At 41.2% G+C, this 17,549-nt stretch overlaps 1 protein-coding gene across 23 annotated transcripts in view; it reads left to right on the top strand.

The window, feature by feature from the left end:
* The window catches only part of LOC137105835 (calcium/calmodulin-dependent protein kinase type II subunit gamma-like), a 35,135-nt gene extending 18,521 nt beyond the window's left edge, over positions 1-16,614 (top strand). The window contains exons 8-23 of one of the 23 annotated variants that reach the window (XM_067488508.1): positions 10-93; positions 343-437; positions 938-1,060; positions 1,264-1,347; positions 2,580-2,622; positions 3,413-3,475; positions 6,056-6,096; positions 6,862-6,945; positions 8,020-8,064; positions 8,245-8,290; positions 8,496-8,573; positions 10,790-10,930; positions 12,137-12,212; positions 12,312-12,406; positions 13,594-13,830; positions 14,063-16,614. In XM_067488508.1, coding sequence (XP_067344609.1) covers positions 10-93; positions 343-437; positions 938-1,060; positions 1,264-1,347; positions 2,580-2,622; positions 3,413-3,475; positions 6,056-6,096; positions 6,862-6,945; positions 8,020-8,064; positions 8,245-8,290; positions 8,496-8,573; positions 10,790-10,930; positions 12,137-12,212; positions 12,312-12,406; positions 13,594-13,826 — 1,331 coding nt within the window. In that variant the 3' untranslated portion in view covers positions 13,827-13,830; positions 14,063-16,614. Of the gene's footprint in view, positions 1-9; positions 94-342; positions 438-937; positions 1,061-1,263; positions 1,348-2,579; positions 2,623-3,412; positions 3,476-6,055; positions 6,097-6,861; positions 6,946-8,019; positions 8,065-8,244; positions 8,300-8,492; positions 8,574-10,789; positions 10,931-12,136; positions 12,213-12,311; positions 12,407-13,593; positions 13,831-14,062 lie in introns of all 23 variants that reach the window. The other 22 variants (XM_067488507.1, XM_067488506.1, XM_067488505.1 and 19 more) reach the window with 22 other exon arrangements.
* The last annotated feature ends 935 nt before the right edge of the window (positions 16,615-17,549 follow it).

Below are 17,549 nucleotides of genomic sequence, written 5' to 3'. Positions count from 1 at the left end.
TTTGGGTAGGCTTTGCAGGCACCCCTGGCTATCTCTCTCCTGAAGTCCTCAGAAAGGATCCCTACGGCAAGCCTGTGGACATATGGGCTTGTGGTGAGTCTTTAGCCTCACATTTAGACAATTAACCTGTAATTAGTAGAAGGAAACAAGCACCATGTTTGTCAAATGCCATAGGTATGATTTGAAGTTTTGAAGATTTTTCATCTTGTAAAATAGAGGTGTGGTAATTATTTAAATCCAAATTACAAAGGTAATTTTGCCTAATTTATTAGTAAACACTCATGCATGTATTGTAATAATGATATTTCTTAATCTCTTTCTTTCCCCATTTTCTTTTCTCAGGTGTTATCCTCTATATCTTGTTAGTGGGATATCCTCCATTCTGGGATGAAGATCAGCACAAACTTTATCAGCAGATCAAAGCTGGGGCATATGATGTAAGTGCGTGTGTGTGGGTATTAGGTGCATATTTGTAAAGGGTGCAGTGCAGAGGTTTGCTGGGTTTGCTAAGCAGTTTTTGAATGTTTAATAGTGTTCAATTGAGAGCTCTTCCAAAGCTATTGATCCTATCGGGGCCTCCCTGACGCATTGCAGAGGTGTGTGTGTGAGTGTGTGGAAGAGAGAGAGACAGAGAATCAGAAGGGGTATCCTTCTTTCCGTCTCAGAATAATCAAGTCACATTGCGGTTCCCAGAGAGATGGGGGAAATCTTAGGCAGCCTGTTTGTAGGGAATTTACTCTTAATAAAGCTGGTATATAGACTTGGAACAGCAGCATGTCTTCTATTATATGAAAATGAGCAGTTATTTCTCATATTAGCTTACGTTTACCAATGTAACTCTTTTACCTAGTGCCTAGATGGTTTGGATTAACTTGAGAAATGAACATGCAGGCTCCTTACCAGTCATTTAAAATACCTTAAATTTTTCCCATTTCAGTTTCCATCCCCAGAATGGGACACAGTGACTCCAGAGGCAAAGAACCTGATCAACCAGATGTTGACCATTAACCCAGCTAAGAGAATCACTGCCGAACAGGCGCTCAAACACCCATGGGTCTGCGTAAGTATTCAGTCACTCCCCTAACCCATCTAAAGGTTAGGTGAGTTCTTGTGCTGGAATTTCACAAGAACATAATCAACATGATCCTTGCATAAGTAAACGTCACACAATACTTGGCTAAAAAATTACCATATTAAGGCTTTCAAGTAACTAATTCACATAAACAGAGTTTGCAATGCTAAATTCTTAATTTCCTTCTACAGCACCGTTCTACAGTGGCATCCATGATGCACAGACAGGAAACTGTTGAGTGTCTCCGCAAGTTCAATGCTCGCCGAAAACTAAAGGTAATCTGTCTAGATATTAATTTCTACCTTTCTGTTTTGTCTATTCCCTTATTTATTTACTGATTTTAAGTTTTATATTTTGGCACATTTAGTTAGCCAGTAGCGCTAATGTCTTTAATATAATTATTAAATTATAGAGTACATGTTGTCTTGTGGTCTTTGAAGTATAAAGCTTTATTTGTGTGACTTGGTATCAAATCTCAGTTTGGGTACCAGATCATAGAATATTAAACTGTAAAGTACAACAAGTTAACATAAAATGCTTATTTGAATACAAATTCGGAGTTACAAAGTGGTATCTCTGGTCATTTTCTAAATTTAACCCTAATGTCCGCAATTCCCATAGAAATTTAAAAAGTAAGTGGACAGTATTTTAAAATATTATCCAGAATTATGTGAACCACCATCCTATTTATTTATTTAGAGCATGCGGGGCAGCATTTGTTAGAAGTGTTGACTGTGCATTGTGGAATGAAGAAACAGGTCAACTCGAGGAGCATTGTATTTGGCTGATGTTTCTTCAATACTTTTAGACAACAATAGAAATCTAGCGCAAGCAAGCTAATCCAGGTTTCTGACTGACAACAAACCCAACATTGGTCGAAAAGATTCAGTGTTGGTTTTAGCATCTGTATAGTGATAGTAGGCAAGTTAACTTATTAAATGGCTGCCTGTGTTGAGACAATATTTAATCTTTGAGATGCTAAGCTTCTTTTCTCCAGCTCTGGAGGAATGGCTTTCACAGAAATATTTGACTTAATCCATATATTAATAAACATTGTTTGCATCAGAACAGAAAATTGAGTGATGTTTCTTTGGCAGTATTGAAACATTTCAAGCGACACCCAACTCTAGTTGCTGTAGTTTGCATTCATTGCCGTACATGCAAACTAATGGATCAAGTATCAGCTGTTCTCTTTTGTCAACTCATTTCAATTCATTTGCATAAAAGACTACATTATGGAACTTGGAGATCCCCAGTAATAAAATAAAACTTTTTTTTAATCATGAAATACTGTTCGACAAGGAACAACCACTCACATTTAAAAACACTTTAAAACAACTATGTTGTAGTTAAAGCGCTGCTGTTGAAAAAAGCAGACAATAATTTTACCGTCCCATTATAAATTAATAATGAGCAGTCAGTTCTTAAGAAAAACTGAAATCCTGTTCAATAAAACAATTCATTATACCTCCCTCACTTTTCTCTCCTCGTTATTCTCCTCCTCCAGGGAGCCATTCTCACCACCATGCTGGTGTCCAGAAACTTCTCAGGTGGGTGTGCCCTTCGCCCTCAGCCTCCCACGCAGCACATGCAGAGGGAGAGGAGGAAGGAGAGTGGATAGAGTCCTCTGCACCACTTTTAACCCCCTCAGAACACACACACACACTCACCCACTCATCCTCAAAATAACAATATGTTTTGTGTGTGCAGAACAGTTTGCTTGCTTACCACATTAAAACTGATTTTAAAACATGAAGTTCCTTCGAGTCATGGTAGAAATGATGTACTGATAATGTTGGACTGTTACAAATGCATCGACTACTGATGTTTATGAACAGGCTAGAATGTGATTTTTCTGTCTTGTGCCAGATTATATGTGGGTGCCAATTTCATCTTTGTCTATTCTAATGTACAGTATTTCTCCCTCTGTGTGTGTGTGTGTCTGTGTCCCGTTTCTTGTGGAATGTTTGCTTGTTTAAATGAGGGAAGCCTAAACTCTTATCAGGTTCTTATTGGGGGGGGGGGCAAGTGTGGTGTCCCAAAAACTGGTGGCTAAAATTCTGTTTTTCATCTCACCCCACTGAGAGCGCCTTGTTTTGGTTGAAGCCTTGTTCTAAGTCTCTAAGTAATTGGTCAGTCTATGGCTAATGATTTCAAGCCTGGGCCTTGGAAACCACAGGGGTGCAGGTCTTTGCTGTAGCCCATTTCTATCAAACTGTGTGATGTATCTGGGCTGTAGCCAGCATATCCTGTAGCTTTCTAGGCCCATGATTGAACAGCATGAGAGAGAACTACCTAATTTGCACAGCCCCTCCCAACTGTAGCATTTCTGTCCAATAGTGGGCCGGCAGCATACCAACTCTGCTGCTGCCGCCTCCTCCACGGCCTCACTGGCTCAGGAAGGTACGTCCCAGAGACACGCCCATCCACTCCTCTCCACACCATACTTTAGTACAGAGTGGGCCTTCATTACCACCCCCAAACTCTTGCATGCAGCCTCTGCCAGCATTCTCATCCACATTCACTCTCATGCATGCATACTCACACAAATTTTGCTCATTTTGATTATCAGAGATCAGATTTTATGCACATACTCATGTACGTCAGTATTGCTCAGTAGTAATCAATTTAGTACAACCAACACTCACTTCAAGGTGCTTTCTACATTTACACATCACCACCAGTCAGTCTCGACCTTGTAAGTACCATCTCATCTCCCAAACTAGTTATTTCGTCACTTCTATCAAGCTCCATCCTGACTCCAGCTGACTCCATACGCCCTTGTGCTCTCCCTTAGCTGGGGCTGAGCCCAGGACGGACTGAGGCAGGGGATGAGGAAAGGCATGTATCCTGGGGGCTGGAACTGACATTGAAGGGGGCCGGCAAGAGCTGGGTTGGCGTGCTGCCATCGTCAGACCTGGGAAGGGGGAATGGATGTTGAGGAGCTGGGGGAGAGGTTTAGACTGAGATGGAGAATGGGGTTGCCTTTAGTGCTGCTGTTGAAGCCAACTGTTGCAGCCATCGCTGCATGTGCAGTTTGCCTGTGCAGCCTCCCTAATGAATCCTTTGAGGTTCAAGGCATCCCATGTCTCATCTGGCTTCTCCTGAAGTCTGTTTTAGTACTTTCAAAAGTCTCTGTGCCTCTTGAAAGGAACCTTACATGCCATCACTTAACCCTAAATAGAGGGATTTGATTTGTTTTGAAAGTACTAAAGTTAGGCTAAGCCCTCATCCTGCTTGGTGGGGACTGGATGGTGAAGGTCGGCGATTCCGATGGTGGCTCCATGGATTGAGTACATTAAAAACAGTGTAGAGCAGGCTGTATTCTCTGTCACCTTTATAGACAAGGGAATCTACTCTGCTCTGCAGTGTATAAAACATCATATGTAACTAGTTTCTGTGCGTAGGCAGGGTAAAGGTAAATTCTTAAAGGCATATGACCTCACTCCTGGAATGTGTGATTGATGCGCTGAAACTTGGGTGTTTGTGGTGATTTGATTGTCAACTAGAGCCCTCCAAATGCGGGCTTCCTCACTGAGACCGGACCAAGTTGCCTGCTTGTAAGTTGTGACTATCCTGTGACATCATCACTCCAGACTGGACTCGGCAGCTCTTCTACTCTTTAAATTGTTCAGCTTTTTATTTTTTTGGTCCTCTGATGTCATTCATCACTGCAAAATCCAGGCACTTTTATACTACAGCTCCTTCCTAGCATTTCTCGGTAGAGTATGGCTGAGGCAAGGCTTGGCAGTTTGCTCATGATGTTCCTTTTAATGGCATTATAGCAAAATGTAACGGAAGTGTGCTTTTGAAGAATTTTTGTATGTCTCTAGAAAGGTGTTTGCCTTGCTGCATTTCGCATGTGGGTGTCTTGTGTGGTTATATCCTATAAAATATCCTCCGTGGATACACCTTCAGATGCTTTCTTATACACCCTCTCCTTCGATCGCAGAGCTGCTGTACTGTGACCATCAATGTCAAAAGTCGAGATGACCCACAGTAGGAGGGCTGCACAACTCTCATTCTCTTGAATGAAGAAGGAAAGGTTGTTTTAGAGAGCACATGAACGTGGCAGTCCCATGCTGTCACAATTGGCACTCTTCAAGGCTTTTTTGTATAATAGAAGATGTTGCCAAATTAAGGGCAGATGTTTGCGCTAAACAATCAACTCCCCTTTTCTTGGGTGTGGAATGAAAACTTTTCATTATGTTCTTTTTGTTTCCCTCCTTTGGATGCTGCATGGCCAGGCCAAATTAGAAGCTGTATATCAACGCAACACCAAGATTAAGGAGCATGAGTTGTCACATGATATTGTTTACTGCTGTGAATGCTGTGCCCCTTATCTCAACTATCTTGTATTGAAATACTAAGCCCTCTCTTTCAACCCTCCCCTCTCTCCCCTTTTTCCCTTTTTTCCTTCCGACTGGAAGGTAAGAAACACAAGATAAGATTTTTGGAATCTTGGATGTGTGTCAGTAGAAAATTAGAGAAAAGGAAGCAAAGACCCTTGAGAGCAGAGAGGAGAAGTGACTGGGGCCCTTAAAAGAAATCAATGATTTACATTAACCATGCTCATCACTGTCCAGCCTGGCGGCTGTTTGAGTCTGACTATTACTCTCTTTTTATTTGTGCTGGGGTCTTCTAGACAGGAAATGGATTGAGGAAGTTTACTTTGCTCTCAGGATTCTTTTTATCCCCACATGGCAAAGAATGAATTATAACGTTGATGGGTTTAGCAGAGTGTAGCAGTCTGGACAACCAAGGGGGGGAATGACATCCATCAAATGCATGTATCTTTTTGGCAACATCAAGACTTAGTTTGTTATAATAACACATGTTTGGACCTTTTTATATTAAGAAAAATTGTAGATCCTGTCAGTTGTTGATTTCTCTAAAAAACTGGGTGGATTGTTATGGATACTGTCAACTGTAAAACTCAGTTTTCTCCCTGTTTTTCTCCCCTCTTATCCTTTTCTTTTACAGCATGCAAAAGTTTGCTCAACAAGAAGTCAGATTCTGCTAAGGTAAGGTTAAATGGTCCCCTCTGTGCCCTTGTCTCTTCTAGAACACTGTGTCAAACCTTGATTAGCTGACCCCCTTTTTCCACCTTCCGTTCTTCATCTACGCCGCTCACTTTTTTCCTTTTTATTCTGTTTTTGTTTTAGTTTTTTGTTTTTTTAAGCAGTATCTTTTGAATGTGTTTTCAGAGTTGATTTGCTCAAATTTCAAATTCATTTCTATAGGGGATTGTTTTATCTTTCAGGGTTCCCCAGCCTTCCGTGTACCGCAGTTCCTTTAGTCCCCACTATAAGTTTGAGAAACTCCCGTTTTAGTTGCTTTTTTTTTTTTTTTTTCCCAGAAGTCCGGTATATAATTATCTTTCAATTGGTGTTCTAGATTGGTATTCTATTATTTCAACTTTAGTCAACCTTAGTTAGAGGATTGGAGCTTTCTCTTTTAGCACAGTCTCCACCTATCTCTTCTGCTATTAGGCATCTCTCCTTCGTTTTCTCTTCCTGCTTCCCTCTGTCTCCTCTGCCCCAGGGGTCTCTCTGTGCAGTTAAGTGGCGGAAGCATAGAGAGTTAGTCAGGCAGTAAAAAGGATGATCTAGAGGCCATTCTGTGGCACTCACCCTCTCATTTACCCTGTTAGCTCACAAAAGCCTAGGAGCCTTGACTAACATTAGCCCCATTTCCTAAAAAGAGTGTAATTCTAATTCATCTGTGTGTGTGTGTGTATGTGTGTGTAACGTATGTCTTCACTTTGAGTGTTTGCGTTCTCACCCCAGCCTTCTACCAACAACAGTAAGAACAGTATAGTGAGCGCCATCAATGCCCTGAAAGACACCAACATGGCAACCAACGCTCAGATGGTACAGTAGACCGCCTCAGTGCCGGTTCCTGCCTTGTAAACCCCCACCCTGTAGTTGCATATTAGTTCATTGTGCATCATCTTCCATCGTCATAATCGCTGCTTGTCATCCTTCATCTACCATACAGGAGGTGTTGCCCCACAACACTCCCTGGCTTAGCAGTACCCGTCCTTTGGCTGTTATACCACCCACAGAACGTGGGATGTGCACATGTGTTTCTGATTTTTTTTTTTTTGTTTGTTTGTTTTTTTCTTTTCCATCGGGGAGTGAAGACACTTTAAATAAATTATTAAAATTTTTTTTTTTTAATTCTGTCAGTACTTTGAATCTCAGTCTGCACATGTGCATCTTTTCTAAGGAGCATGACCTCACCTTCATGATTATGTGCCTCTAAGTGGCAGCACAGAGAATTGTAGATTCCTGGTTCAGTGAGCTACAGCTGCTGACATTCAAATAGATTTTAGTCTTATTATATTATATTATTCCCTGTAATCCCCCCAAGCTTATCCAGCTAACCTTTAACTTCCTTACTAAAGGCAACACCTGACATCTTACGTTGTCTTTTTTTTATTTATTTATTATTTTTTTCCCCCATTCGAACATCTTCTAACTTGTTTATTCTGCCATTATTCATCCGCACTGACATCTTTACCATGCTGCTAAACGTGATCATAGTGTTCTCATCCAGCACTACCATGTTTTGATTGTCAGATGCTTTACTACCATGCCTTACAATTACATCTTATATAAGATCTGGTCTGCTCTGGTCTAGTAGTGCTTCTCACCTGGTAAAGGGATTGCTATTAGAAATAACAAGCACCTTTAAATATCTGGTTTTTAGTTTGGAAAATTCTGATGAGCATTTGCCAACATTTTTTGACTATTACACTATTTATTGAAAAGATAAACTGCAGATTATTCAATAACAAAATATGATTAGTTGCAGCTAAATTATGTCATCCCCAGACCTAGCCAAGGGGGCTTTTAACAGTTTAAGAACATGCTAGACTGAAACATTGATAAAATAAAGGGCCCTGTTTGTTAATTCACCAGTTGTTAATTTCTGCATCACAGGAATCTCAGAGTACAGTGGTGCACAACCCTCCTGATGGAATCAAGGTAAGATTTTTTTTATATACATATATACACACACTTTTTTTTTTCCCAGCTAAAAGCCTAAGCAGCACCAACTGCATTGCTCTTAGGACCTGCTATCAGATGCTGGCTTTTTTTAAATGTTACTATTAAATTATAATTTAAATCTTTAATCAGTATCATTTGTTCCCTTCCACACTCCAGGGATCAACCGAGAGCAATGCCACCAATGACGAGGAGGAAATAAAAGGTAGGAAAGGTATTTAATTATTTTATTTCCTTTTTCCTGTTCTTATTTGCGCTCTCTTTTTCTGTCCCCCATCTAGTGTATTTCACTGTAGTGACTGGCAGGTGTGCTAAGATACAACTTGTGTCTTTCACACTCTTGACTGTGCGCCCGTGGTGTATGTATGTGTATGTGTGTATTTATCGAGTGTATGTGTGTGTTCTAGCAGACAGTTCGGCGCTGAGTCAGAGCAGCGCTGCAGAGGAGATGCCCCCACTTCTGCCCTCACCTCAAAGCTCACCTGCCAGTAAGTTTATTCATGGCAACCAGAAGATATACGGTTGCTCCTGGCAAGGACCTAACACCCCCCCCTCACCCTTGGCTTTTTGTAGTCACTGGCAATGACGTCTTACATCTTTGAGCTCCCCTCACTCTGATTCACCAAGCTTTTTTGAGGGTTCCCACTGGTTTTGGAATATGGTTAATTTGAGTTTGTTATTAAATTACATATACTATATTCCTGGAAATAAAAAAAAATATTAAGATAAAACAAGAAGACATCATTGAATGTGACAGTAATTTTTACCACTATTGTCAAAAGGATAGATCTGTTTTATTAAAACATTTAATCATCTAGTAATTTTCCACGTATAAAGTAATAATAAACAGATAAGTTACCAGAATAGATTTAAAACTTGTCTTACAGAATAATTTCACATGCTGCTGTAAGTCCATTACACTGTACATTATGTTCTCACATCTGGAAGGCAAGTTTACATCTGAAAAGAACAGTTGGATTTTTCTGAAGCTGGTCTTATTACAGAATTTACATAACATGTACTGTACATTCCATCAGATGCAAAGCTGAGCTTTTTCAATAACTGTCTAAACTATGGCATCATCTCAATGGCAACAGTGACATCGCATCTAGAAACAGTTATGTAACTACTCATTCCGTGTTGTGATGTCACAGTGGTGGCTCCAGACTGAGGCTCAGTATTGGAACCTCTGCTTCAGCCTGCTGAAGGGTAGTTGCTTCAGCAGAGACTGATGCCACCACAGAGGACTGTATCCCATGCAGCCGCTGAGCTCTTTGCTGGAGCAGCTACCCTTCAGCAGCCTCCAAGTTATCCTCAGACAAATGCAGCTACTGAGGTCTCTGCATCAATGCTCAGCGCTGGAGCCTCTGAGCTGACTGGAGCTTCTATTCAAGGCTGCTCAGGGGTAGTTGCTTTGTCATAGACCACTCTGGTCCATGGCTGACCAAAGAGCTGTGTTGCAAGGAAGACACTTAAGGAGAACACAGAAGGAAATTTGTATATGCCAACTCAATTTAGCCTAGTGAGACTGTTTGTTTCATGTAATTTGCAGCTGATCTTTGGAGTGTGTGTTTGTTTTTATGCATAGAACAAGTGCTGTGTACTTTGGCTTGGGTTACTTGCAGTGGAATCACATTCCTTTGGAAACTTGAAGAGAGATGGTAGTAGCGAAGACTGTCATGTACATATTAGGATGTCAATGTTGTAACAAGATCAGCAAACAAAAAAAAACAAAAAAAAAAAAACAGAAGCAACAAAAAACAGTGCTGTCCAAGACTAGACAAGATTAAAAAAAATATTTATTTTAGAATTTAATGAGGGAACTGTGGGAACCCTGAAATTTGTGGGTGTGTGTGTGTATGTACTGTGTGTGTGTTTCTTGGTGATCACTGCATCTATCCCTTTGTCCTCTAATGTGACGGTTGCAGATGGAGTAAGCCATGCTTATTTTCCAGCTGAGTGTCCTTCACCGGCCTCCCAGTCTGACGGGCCCTGTTGCCTGTTTATTGGAACCAAGCACACCTAGAGCATTATGTTTCTCATTTTCCATATTTTCTCCTCCATTCTCCTGTAAACTAATGCTTTATTCTCTATTATGTTCTTTAATCTTCTAACTTGCTCTTCATGTCTTCCAAAGGCCACCATTCTTTGCTTTTGTCTTCTCCCAGGGATCCCCATTCTGTACTCTGATCTTTCCTTTCCTCTCTTGACTTCTCATCTTCATCCTGCCGCTTAAACACACCTGCACTAAAGAACAGTCTGATCTTTGTTTCTAAGCTCTTCTGTGGCCATTTTCTATTCCTGCCTTTCTTCATGAACATGCCAGATTTCCCCACACTTGAAGTACTAACAAACAACGGCTTTGATCCTCTCTTGGCTGGTAGCTGCAGTTCATTAGAGAAGGGTTTGTTGATGTGTAAAGGTATGAGCTTTAAAAGTAGAGAAGATGTGACTTCCATATCACATAGCTTTATTATCCGAGCTGCTGTGATCTTTCTTCCAGCTGCCATTGTGTCCCCATTTTACCCATCTGCATGTCTGTTTCACTCTAATTTGACCCAATACCAACCTAAAGCTACTTTGTCTTATATTCAGTTCTGTCACTTTTATGTGAGCTGTGTGTTGGTGTTTTTTTTGGTGTCTCTCAGCCATCTATTGTCACGCATCCATGTTTTTATTTTGTTTACCATCCGTTGTGTTTCAGTTCCACCGCATGATGTAAAGCGCATAGCATGGAACAGCACAGGAAACAGCTCCTGTCCCGACTCTGAGCTCTCACAGTCCTCCATGCCTGCCGCTCCACTAGGGAGCAACACTGTCGCTGCTAAAAGCAACACTAAGCCGAGTAAGAACACATCTCGACTAACTGACCCCCACTTCCCCTGCTGTGTACTCTGCACACTGAATATTACTTTTCTGAAATGTTGGTTTTCTCAGGAATGTAGGAAGAAGTCAGGTGTTGAAACATTGAGACATTTTTTCTTGTTTTTAGTTGGCATGCCCCTGTTTCAAGAGTAAAAGCAAATTCAGATCACTCTGCTTATATCAAACACTTGGCTTGAATCCCTGATCGATCTTAAATTAGGGTTAGCTTGTTCGTCTTTGCTGTTGACCTCCATTGTTCTCTAAAAACCTATTAAAACACGTTAGCCAGACCCACCGCACCACAGTGAGGGGGGTTTTCCACAAAACACAGGGTCCGTGATTCAAGACCCGATTCCTTTTCGTCACATGTTAAAGTGCCCCCCGAATTACAGGTATGTTCCCCCAGTCAACAATTTGGAAAAAAGCTTACTTCAGACAGCTGTAAGATGATATGGTGGTTTGGCGCAATATTATTTAACAACTGCTCCACAAAGTGCTTTGGGATGTAACGTCACAGAGTGGTGCTGTGTCTGGCTGATGTGGGTTGTTTCGTTGTTTTGGTTTTTTAAGAGACAAAGAGCAAAGACAAACAAGCTAATCCAGGTAACTTAGAGACAGACATCAACCCTGAGTAAAGAATCATTGTTGATCTTAGTGTTGGTAACCAGGTTGTTGAAAATATGATTCAGTTAGAAAGTCAGATCTTCTAAACAGCTGAGAAATTACACTTGCAGAAAACTAGTGTCCGACTTTGTTGTATTCATTGGTTTTCAGTCGTAGATTAATAGATATTCGTAAGTCAGTTAATATGTATGTTTTGTAATTGAAAGCCCTGGAAAAGCTAGCAAGTGAACCTTTAGTCTATGGTCTTTACAAAATGAGTGTGCATTGGTGGCAGAGTAGAGTAGTGTTTAGTCAGTTTTGGCCTTCTACAGAAGGTGAGAAGCAAAGCGACAGTGACGAGGTCAAGTCACAATGAGGAAGCTGCTTTTGGTCGAGTGAGAAGGATAAAGAGAAGTGTGAAGCTGCAGCAGAAAGAGAGGGGAAGAGAGCCTGCAGGAAAGCAGGAGCTAAGTGATGAATGTGTGTCATCAAACAGACACTCATAGTTAATTGTTGTCTCACCGTCTAACTGGCTTCTTACCACTTAACATCGGTCTCTTTCTCTCTCTGGTTCTTCCCATAGCTCGTAAACAGGAGATCATTAAGATTACAGAGCAGCTGATTGAAGCTATCAATAATGGAGACTTTGATGCCTACACGTAAGTACAGCTGCATGTGGATGAACCTGAAGTAACATACTGGCCTATTTCGTACTGCTCTCTATAACCTCCCTACTGTACATTTCGTTCCTTTCTCAGGAGGATTTGTGATCCTGGACTTACCTCCTTTGAACCCGAGGCCCTGGGAAACCTAGTTGAAGGGATGGACTTTCACAAGTTCTACTTTGAGAACTGTGAGTTTCCTCTTGCGCACAAAGATAGAATTTTTATTTATTTTTTTATGTCCTTAGAACAGTAGGTGGGTGAGTTTTCTGTCCTGTTAAGATGAAGTACACTAGGAAGTGCTGGAGGTGGGATAATCTGATTAAAATAAGTCATTTTTATTTTTGTTGAAAACAGTGTTTCATATGTCAGTGTGGTACAGTACATTACAGTAAGTTACAGTTTACTACTAGTGAATCTATTTCACACTTTGATTGTTTGGTCTGTAAAATGTCAGAAGCCTCAATCAATAGTTCTAATACCTAACCACAAACCATTTAGTGTAGTATTAACCAAAAGAATTATCATTTATATGATTAACTAACAATTTCTCATATCTCCATCTGATTAATAATTAATAGCAAAAATAACTGACAATCCAATGCAGATTCATTTTGAGTCAATTGATTGGTCAACAATTATTTCACCCCTATTACTAGTCAGGGGGTGGCTGTAGCTCTCTGGGCAAGACACTGAACCCCTAACAGCCCATTCCCATACCCAGCTGTGCAGTGCCGGTCCAAGCCCGGAAGAAATTGGGGAGGGTTGCGTCAGGAAGGGCATGCAGCATAAAAACTGTGCCAAATCAACATGCGCACAATGATCCGCTGTGGTGACCCTGAACTCACGGGATAAGTCGATGGTAATAAAAATTCATTCATAAAAAAGGTAAAACACAGAGATTTCACGAGGTGGAAAAAGTTAGTACTGGCTTCTTTCTGGCAACCTGTTTGAAAATGGCAAGTTGTCGAACAAATTACAGCAGGGAGTGGGCTGTTAAAAACATTGGAGGTGACTGGCGCTGCATCTATGTGCTGTAAAGAAAATGTACTTTTGCGTATGTTACGCCTCCTACTCTGACCGGGGACCACCCCCTTTACTGAAATCATCACCCCATTTGAGGGGTGATGTAAATTCTCCTTCTGTGTGCTGCATGTATAAAATGACTTTGGACAGTGTCCAGACCTGATTCTCCGATTCGGAGTTCATATGGGAAAATGGCTTGTGATTTTAAAACAGCCTTCATTCAATCCAATGACACCTAATACATAGAAAAGATGCAAATAAAGACGTGTAGAAAAAGAGATGTATGGATTTTGTTATTACAGCATGTAAGGATGGCTGACGTCTTTTTTTGTTTGTTTGTTTTTTTTTCTAGTGCTGAGCAAAAACAACAAGCCCGTGCACACCACCCTGCTCAACCCACATGTGCATCTGATCGGCGAGGATGCCGCATGCATTGCCTACATCCGGCTCACCCAGTTTGTGGACTCCACAGGCCGCCCTCGTTCCAGCCAATCGGAAGAGACCAGGGTGTGGCATCGTCGTGATGGCAAGTGGCTCAATGTTCACTTCCATTGCTCAGGAGCACCTGCTGCACCACTACAGTGATCAGGTACTCAGCACATACACAGATTAACACAAATTGGGAAAAACTTTATGTAGAATTTTTAAAAGATTGGTTACTTGTTGAAGTATCTTGTCTCGGATACAGTCTTTGTTTATCTCCGTACAGTTTTATTTAACCTGATGCCTTGTTCATTTCTAACCATTTTAGCCGCAATGGTCTCTAATGAATAGCCTTATTAAAACAAAAACTGATCAGTTTCTCCTCTGCTCCCCCTCAGTGGTCCTGAGCCTCCAGTCTACTGGAGTGTGTGTTTTGGGGGGCAGTGTTTTTTCAGCGAGCGTGTTTAAGAGGCACGTCCTCTGCGTGGATTGCCAGGAGCCCGGCCGGGTGAGATTGCATCCCTCTCCACGATACCAACCAATCCTGTCCCTCCTTTGATCTGCTGGGGCCTGGCTGAAAAACAGGACACCGACCCCACGGGATGATGCATGCATCTGGCGCCTGATTGGAGGGCGAATCTTTGCCCTCTATCCCTCCCCTGGCAGCCATCTTTTTTCTGCCTGCGCGAGATGAAACGTCGTAGGGGAGGAGAGGATTTACAGTTGAACTTGTGACAGTTTGAGTATGAGTTATGAATATACTGTGTAAATTATGACTAGATGTACCAGAAACCACCAAAACCCAATCAAGCATTTATATTCACTATCTTGTAAGTGAGAAACAGAGAAGAGTGTGAAGTTAGCGGCTGAGATTTTGGACACTTTTTTGGCATTCTAGGGGTTACCAGGTATAAAGTGCTGATTACCCAGAGACTGATGTTAAAGTGTAGGGAGATTTTCCCCAACAGAATTAGAGGGGGAAAAAAATCAGGTCGGCTCAGTCAGAGAACTTGATGACGAGAGAAACTTGATATCAAAAACAAGAAGCACCAAAGTGTAGAACTTTAGGCTTTTTATGTGTTTGTGTTTTTGTTTGTGTGCTTGTTTTCTGACAGAATGGAAAATTGTGTTGTGGAATTTAGCGGGGGGGGGCATCTGATTTGCTGATTTGAGGTTACATGTTTTGTCTTTTGGAGTCCTGTTCCCTTTGTGTTCCTGTGAATAGCTGAAGCCTTTTTTATGTCTGACTGATTCAATATTGAAAGCTCTTTTTTTTCCCCTTATTTTTAAGCATTTTTTTTTAAAAGAGGGATTTTAATGTGCAAGTTTGAAGCTGACATTCTGTCGTCTGTATGCAGTGGAGGGAGAGATTGGGCCAGGAATTGTTTTGCATGTTTGCTCACCACCTTTCCCTCATTCATCCCTCCCTTTTTCTTCTCTCTTTAACCATTCCCTCTTTTAACCCACTTCCCGATCCTTTTACCTGCTTTTGCAAGGGCCTGGTTTGTTTATAATCACTGTGTAAATACAGTGTATGTATAGATATATGTAGAAACTTGTAATATATGTACATGTATCTAAGAGACACTCATCCTGTGCACCTGGGCATGGGAACCACCTTATGACCTCTGTGTTGACCCCCCGCAGTCTAGTAAAATTTTCCTCTCCAATTTCACTTTGCAGTAATTCTCCTTCCTTAAATATCAGTAGCTTTTGATCATTTACCACGAACATGAGAACACATACTGGTGTAAGCTACCAGCTCCCAGGCCCATGGCCGTAAGACTGTTTTAGGAGATGGGGAATAAAGGAAATCAGTTTAAAATTTGTTTTACTGCTCTGCCCAACAACTTGAGTTTTTAAATATGAAGACCTTCATAATGCTCTTAACTCCTGATCCCACAGTGCTGTGAGTGGTGTCTTCATATCATAAGCACATACTCACTCACTCACTCACTCCTGGTGGTGTGTTTAAGCTTTGTAACATATCTGCACCACTGCTGTGTGACCACGGCACCACCCTTGCCGTGCTGCTTAATTGTCTTCATCCATCCATGACAGTTGTATCTGAAAACCCCCTCCCCTTCCGATATCTCTGCCAGTGTAAGGAGTTCCTACTCTCGAGATGTTTATTTTTAACCCTTCTCTGTTGTTTCCCTGTTCTTGTGTTACTGGTTTGAGTTTATTTGTTTTGTTGTCGCTGTTGCTGTTAACTTGTCGTCTGGTAATTTGCCAATCTGCCAAGCTGGAGTTCTGCACTCTCCCTTGCAAACAAAGAAAAGGGGAAACGGGGAGGAAGTCAAGACAACACAAACTCACAGATTGAATGATCATAGATTGATCAGATTTAATTAATTGTTAATGTAAGCTGCCCTTGGTGGTTTTAAATTGTGCCTGCTCAGTTATGAGGAGTTTTAAAAGCCAGAGAGAGAGAGAGAGAGTGTGTTGGTGTGGGTGTGCAGGTTTTTGTGACCTACACTGTTTAACCAGAGCGGGAGACCTAGTTATATGCATGTTTCAGTTACGCATTTCTACCATGTACCTACCTGAATAAGGATGGAGCCTAGTGTTAATATATATTTGCATCTTTTGAAATAAGAATTTTCTCCATCCAGAATGTTAAATAGGTGACATGAAAAATATTTTAAAAAACGCAAATTTAAAAAAAAAAAAAAAAAAAAAAAAAGGATTCAGGAGCCGTAGCTTGGTATGAGGCCCTCGATGTTAGCGTTTTCCCTGCGTTGTAATGATATACTATTGGGCTGCGCTTTCTCCCCCAGCCTTCACATGGATGCTGGAGTTTTTTTGCATGATCATGATGTACAATGAAATACAACCCTGAATTGACGACTATCAAGTGTTTGTCTGAGTGTTAGTTGGTCTTCATCATAGCTTTGTTATTCTTCGAACTTGGATCTTGAAAGTATTTAATAAAAATATTTCAGCACTGGCTTGTCCCTCGACTTAATCATTCTGTCTGATTTCCATGTTTTTAAAGGTGTGGCGTGTACTTGGTGGCATGTAGTTGTGAGTTTGTGAATATACCCTCTTAGATGAGAGTGTGCTGGGAGATGACAATGTGAACTGGTGTCTTTTTAACTTCTGACGGAACACACCTGACCCAAGTAATCAGCGTGTTCATCAGATGCCATGTTGACTACGCCCACATCAAGGATCAATACACATCTCGATATACAGTACAAGTTTAGTTACTCAGGAAATAAAACCATAGGTCAAAGCTTCCACATAAGTGAAAACATGAAATTCTCTCCTGCATCAGTGATAGTTTTGTGTGTGTTCTGGGGAACTGTGAAAACATGGCAGCACAACAAGGTGGGCTCTGAGAACAGGGACCTGCTCCTCAAATAGATATACATTCATCACTTTATTAGTTACGCCTAGTCAGCTGCTTGTCCATGCGATTATTTAATCAGCCAATAACATGACAGCAACCCAATGCATTTGGGCCTTTAAAAAGGGTCAAGACTGAACATCAGAATCAGGAAGAAAGATTGGTCCGATTGGTTCAAGCTGATAGAAAAGGAAACAGTAACTCAAATAACGACTTCTTGCCACTGAGGTACGTTATACAGAAGTGCAAGTCTGAACACACGTCAAACATTGAAGGGCATGAACTACAGCAAACACTGAAATCATCAATAACTGTATTCTTGAACATAATAGTGGCCTCCACAGTCACCAGATGTCCATCCAATGGAGCATCTTTGGGATGCGATGTGCCGTCGAGAAATCTGCAGCAACTGATGCATCATGTCATTATAGACCAAATCTCTAAGGAAAGTTTCCAGCACATTGTTGACTCATGAAGATGATTAAGACAGTTCCAAAGGCAAACGGGGCTCCAACCTGGTACTAGACTTTTGT

The sequence above is a fragment of the Channa argus genome, chromosome 20 (genome assembly GCF_033026475.1).
Source record: "Channa argus isolate prfri chromosome 20, Channa argus male v1.0, whole genome shotgun sequence".
Taxonomy (NCBI): domain Eukaryota; kingdom Metazoa; phylum Chordata; class Actinopteri; order Anabantiformes; family Channidae; genus Channa; species Channa argus.
This window is presented reverse-complemented; position numbering and strand designations above follow the sequence as displayed.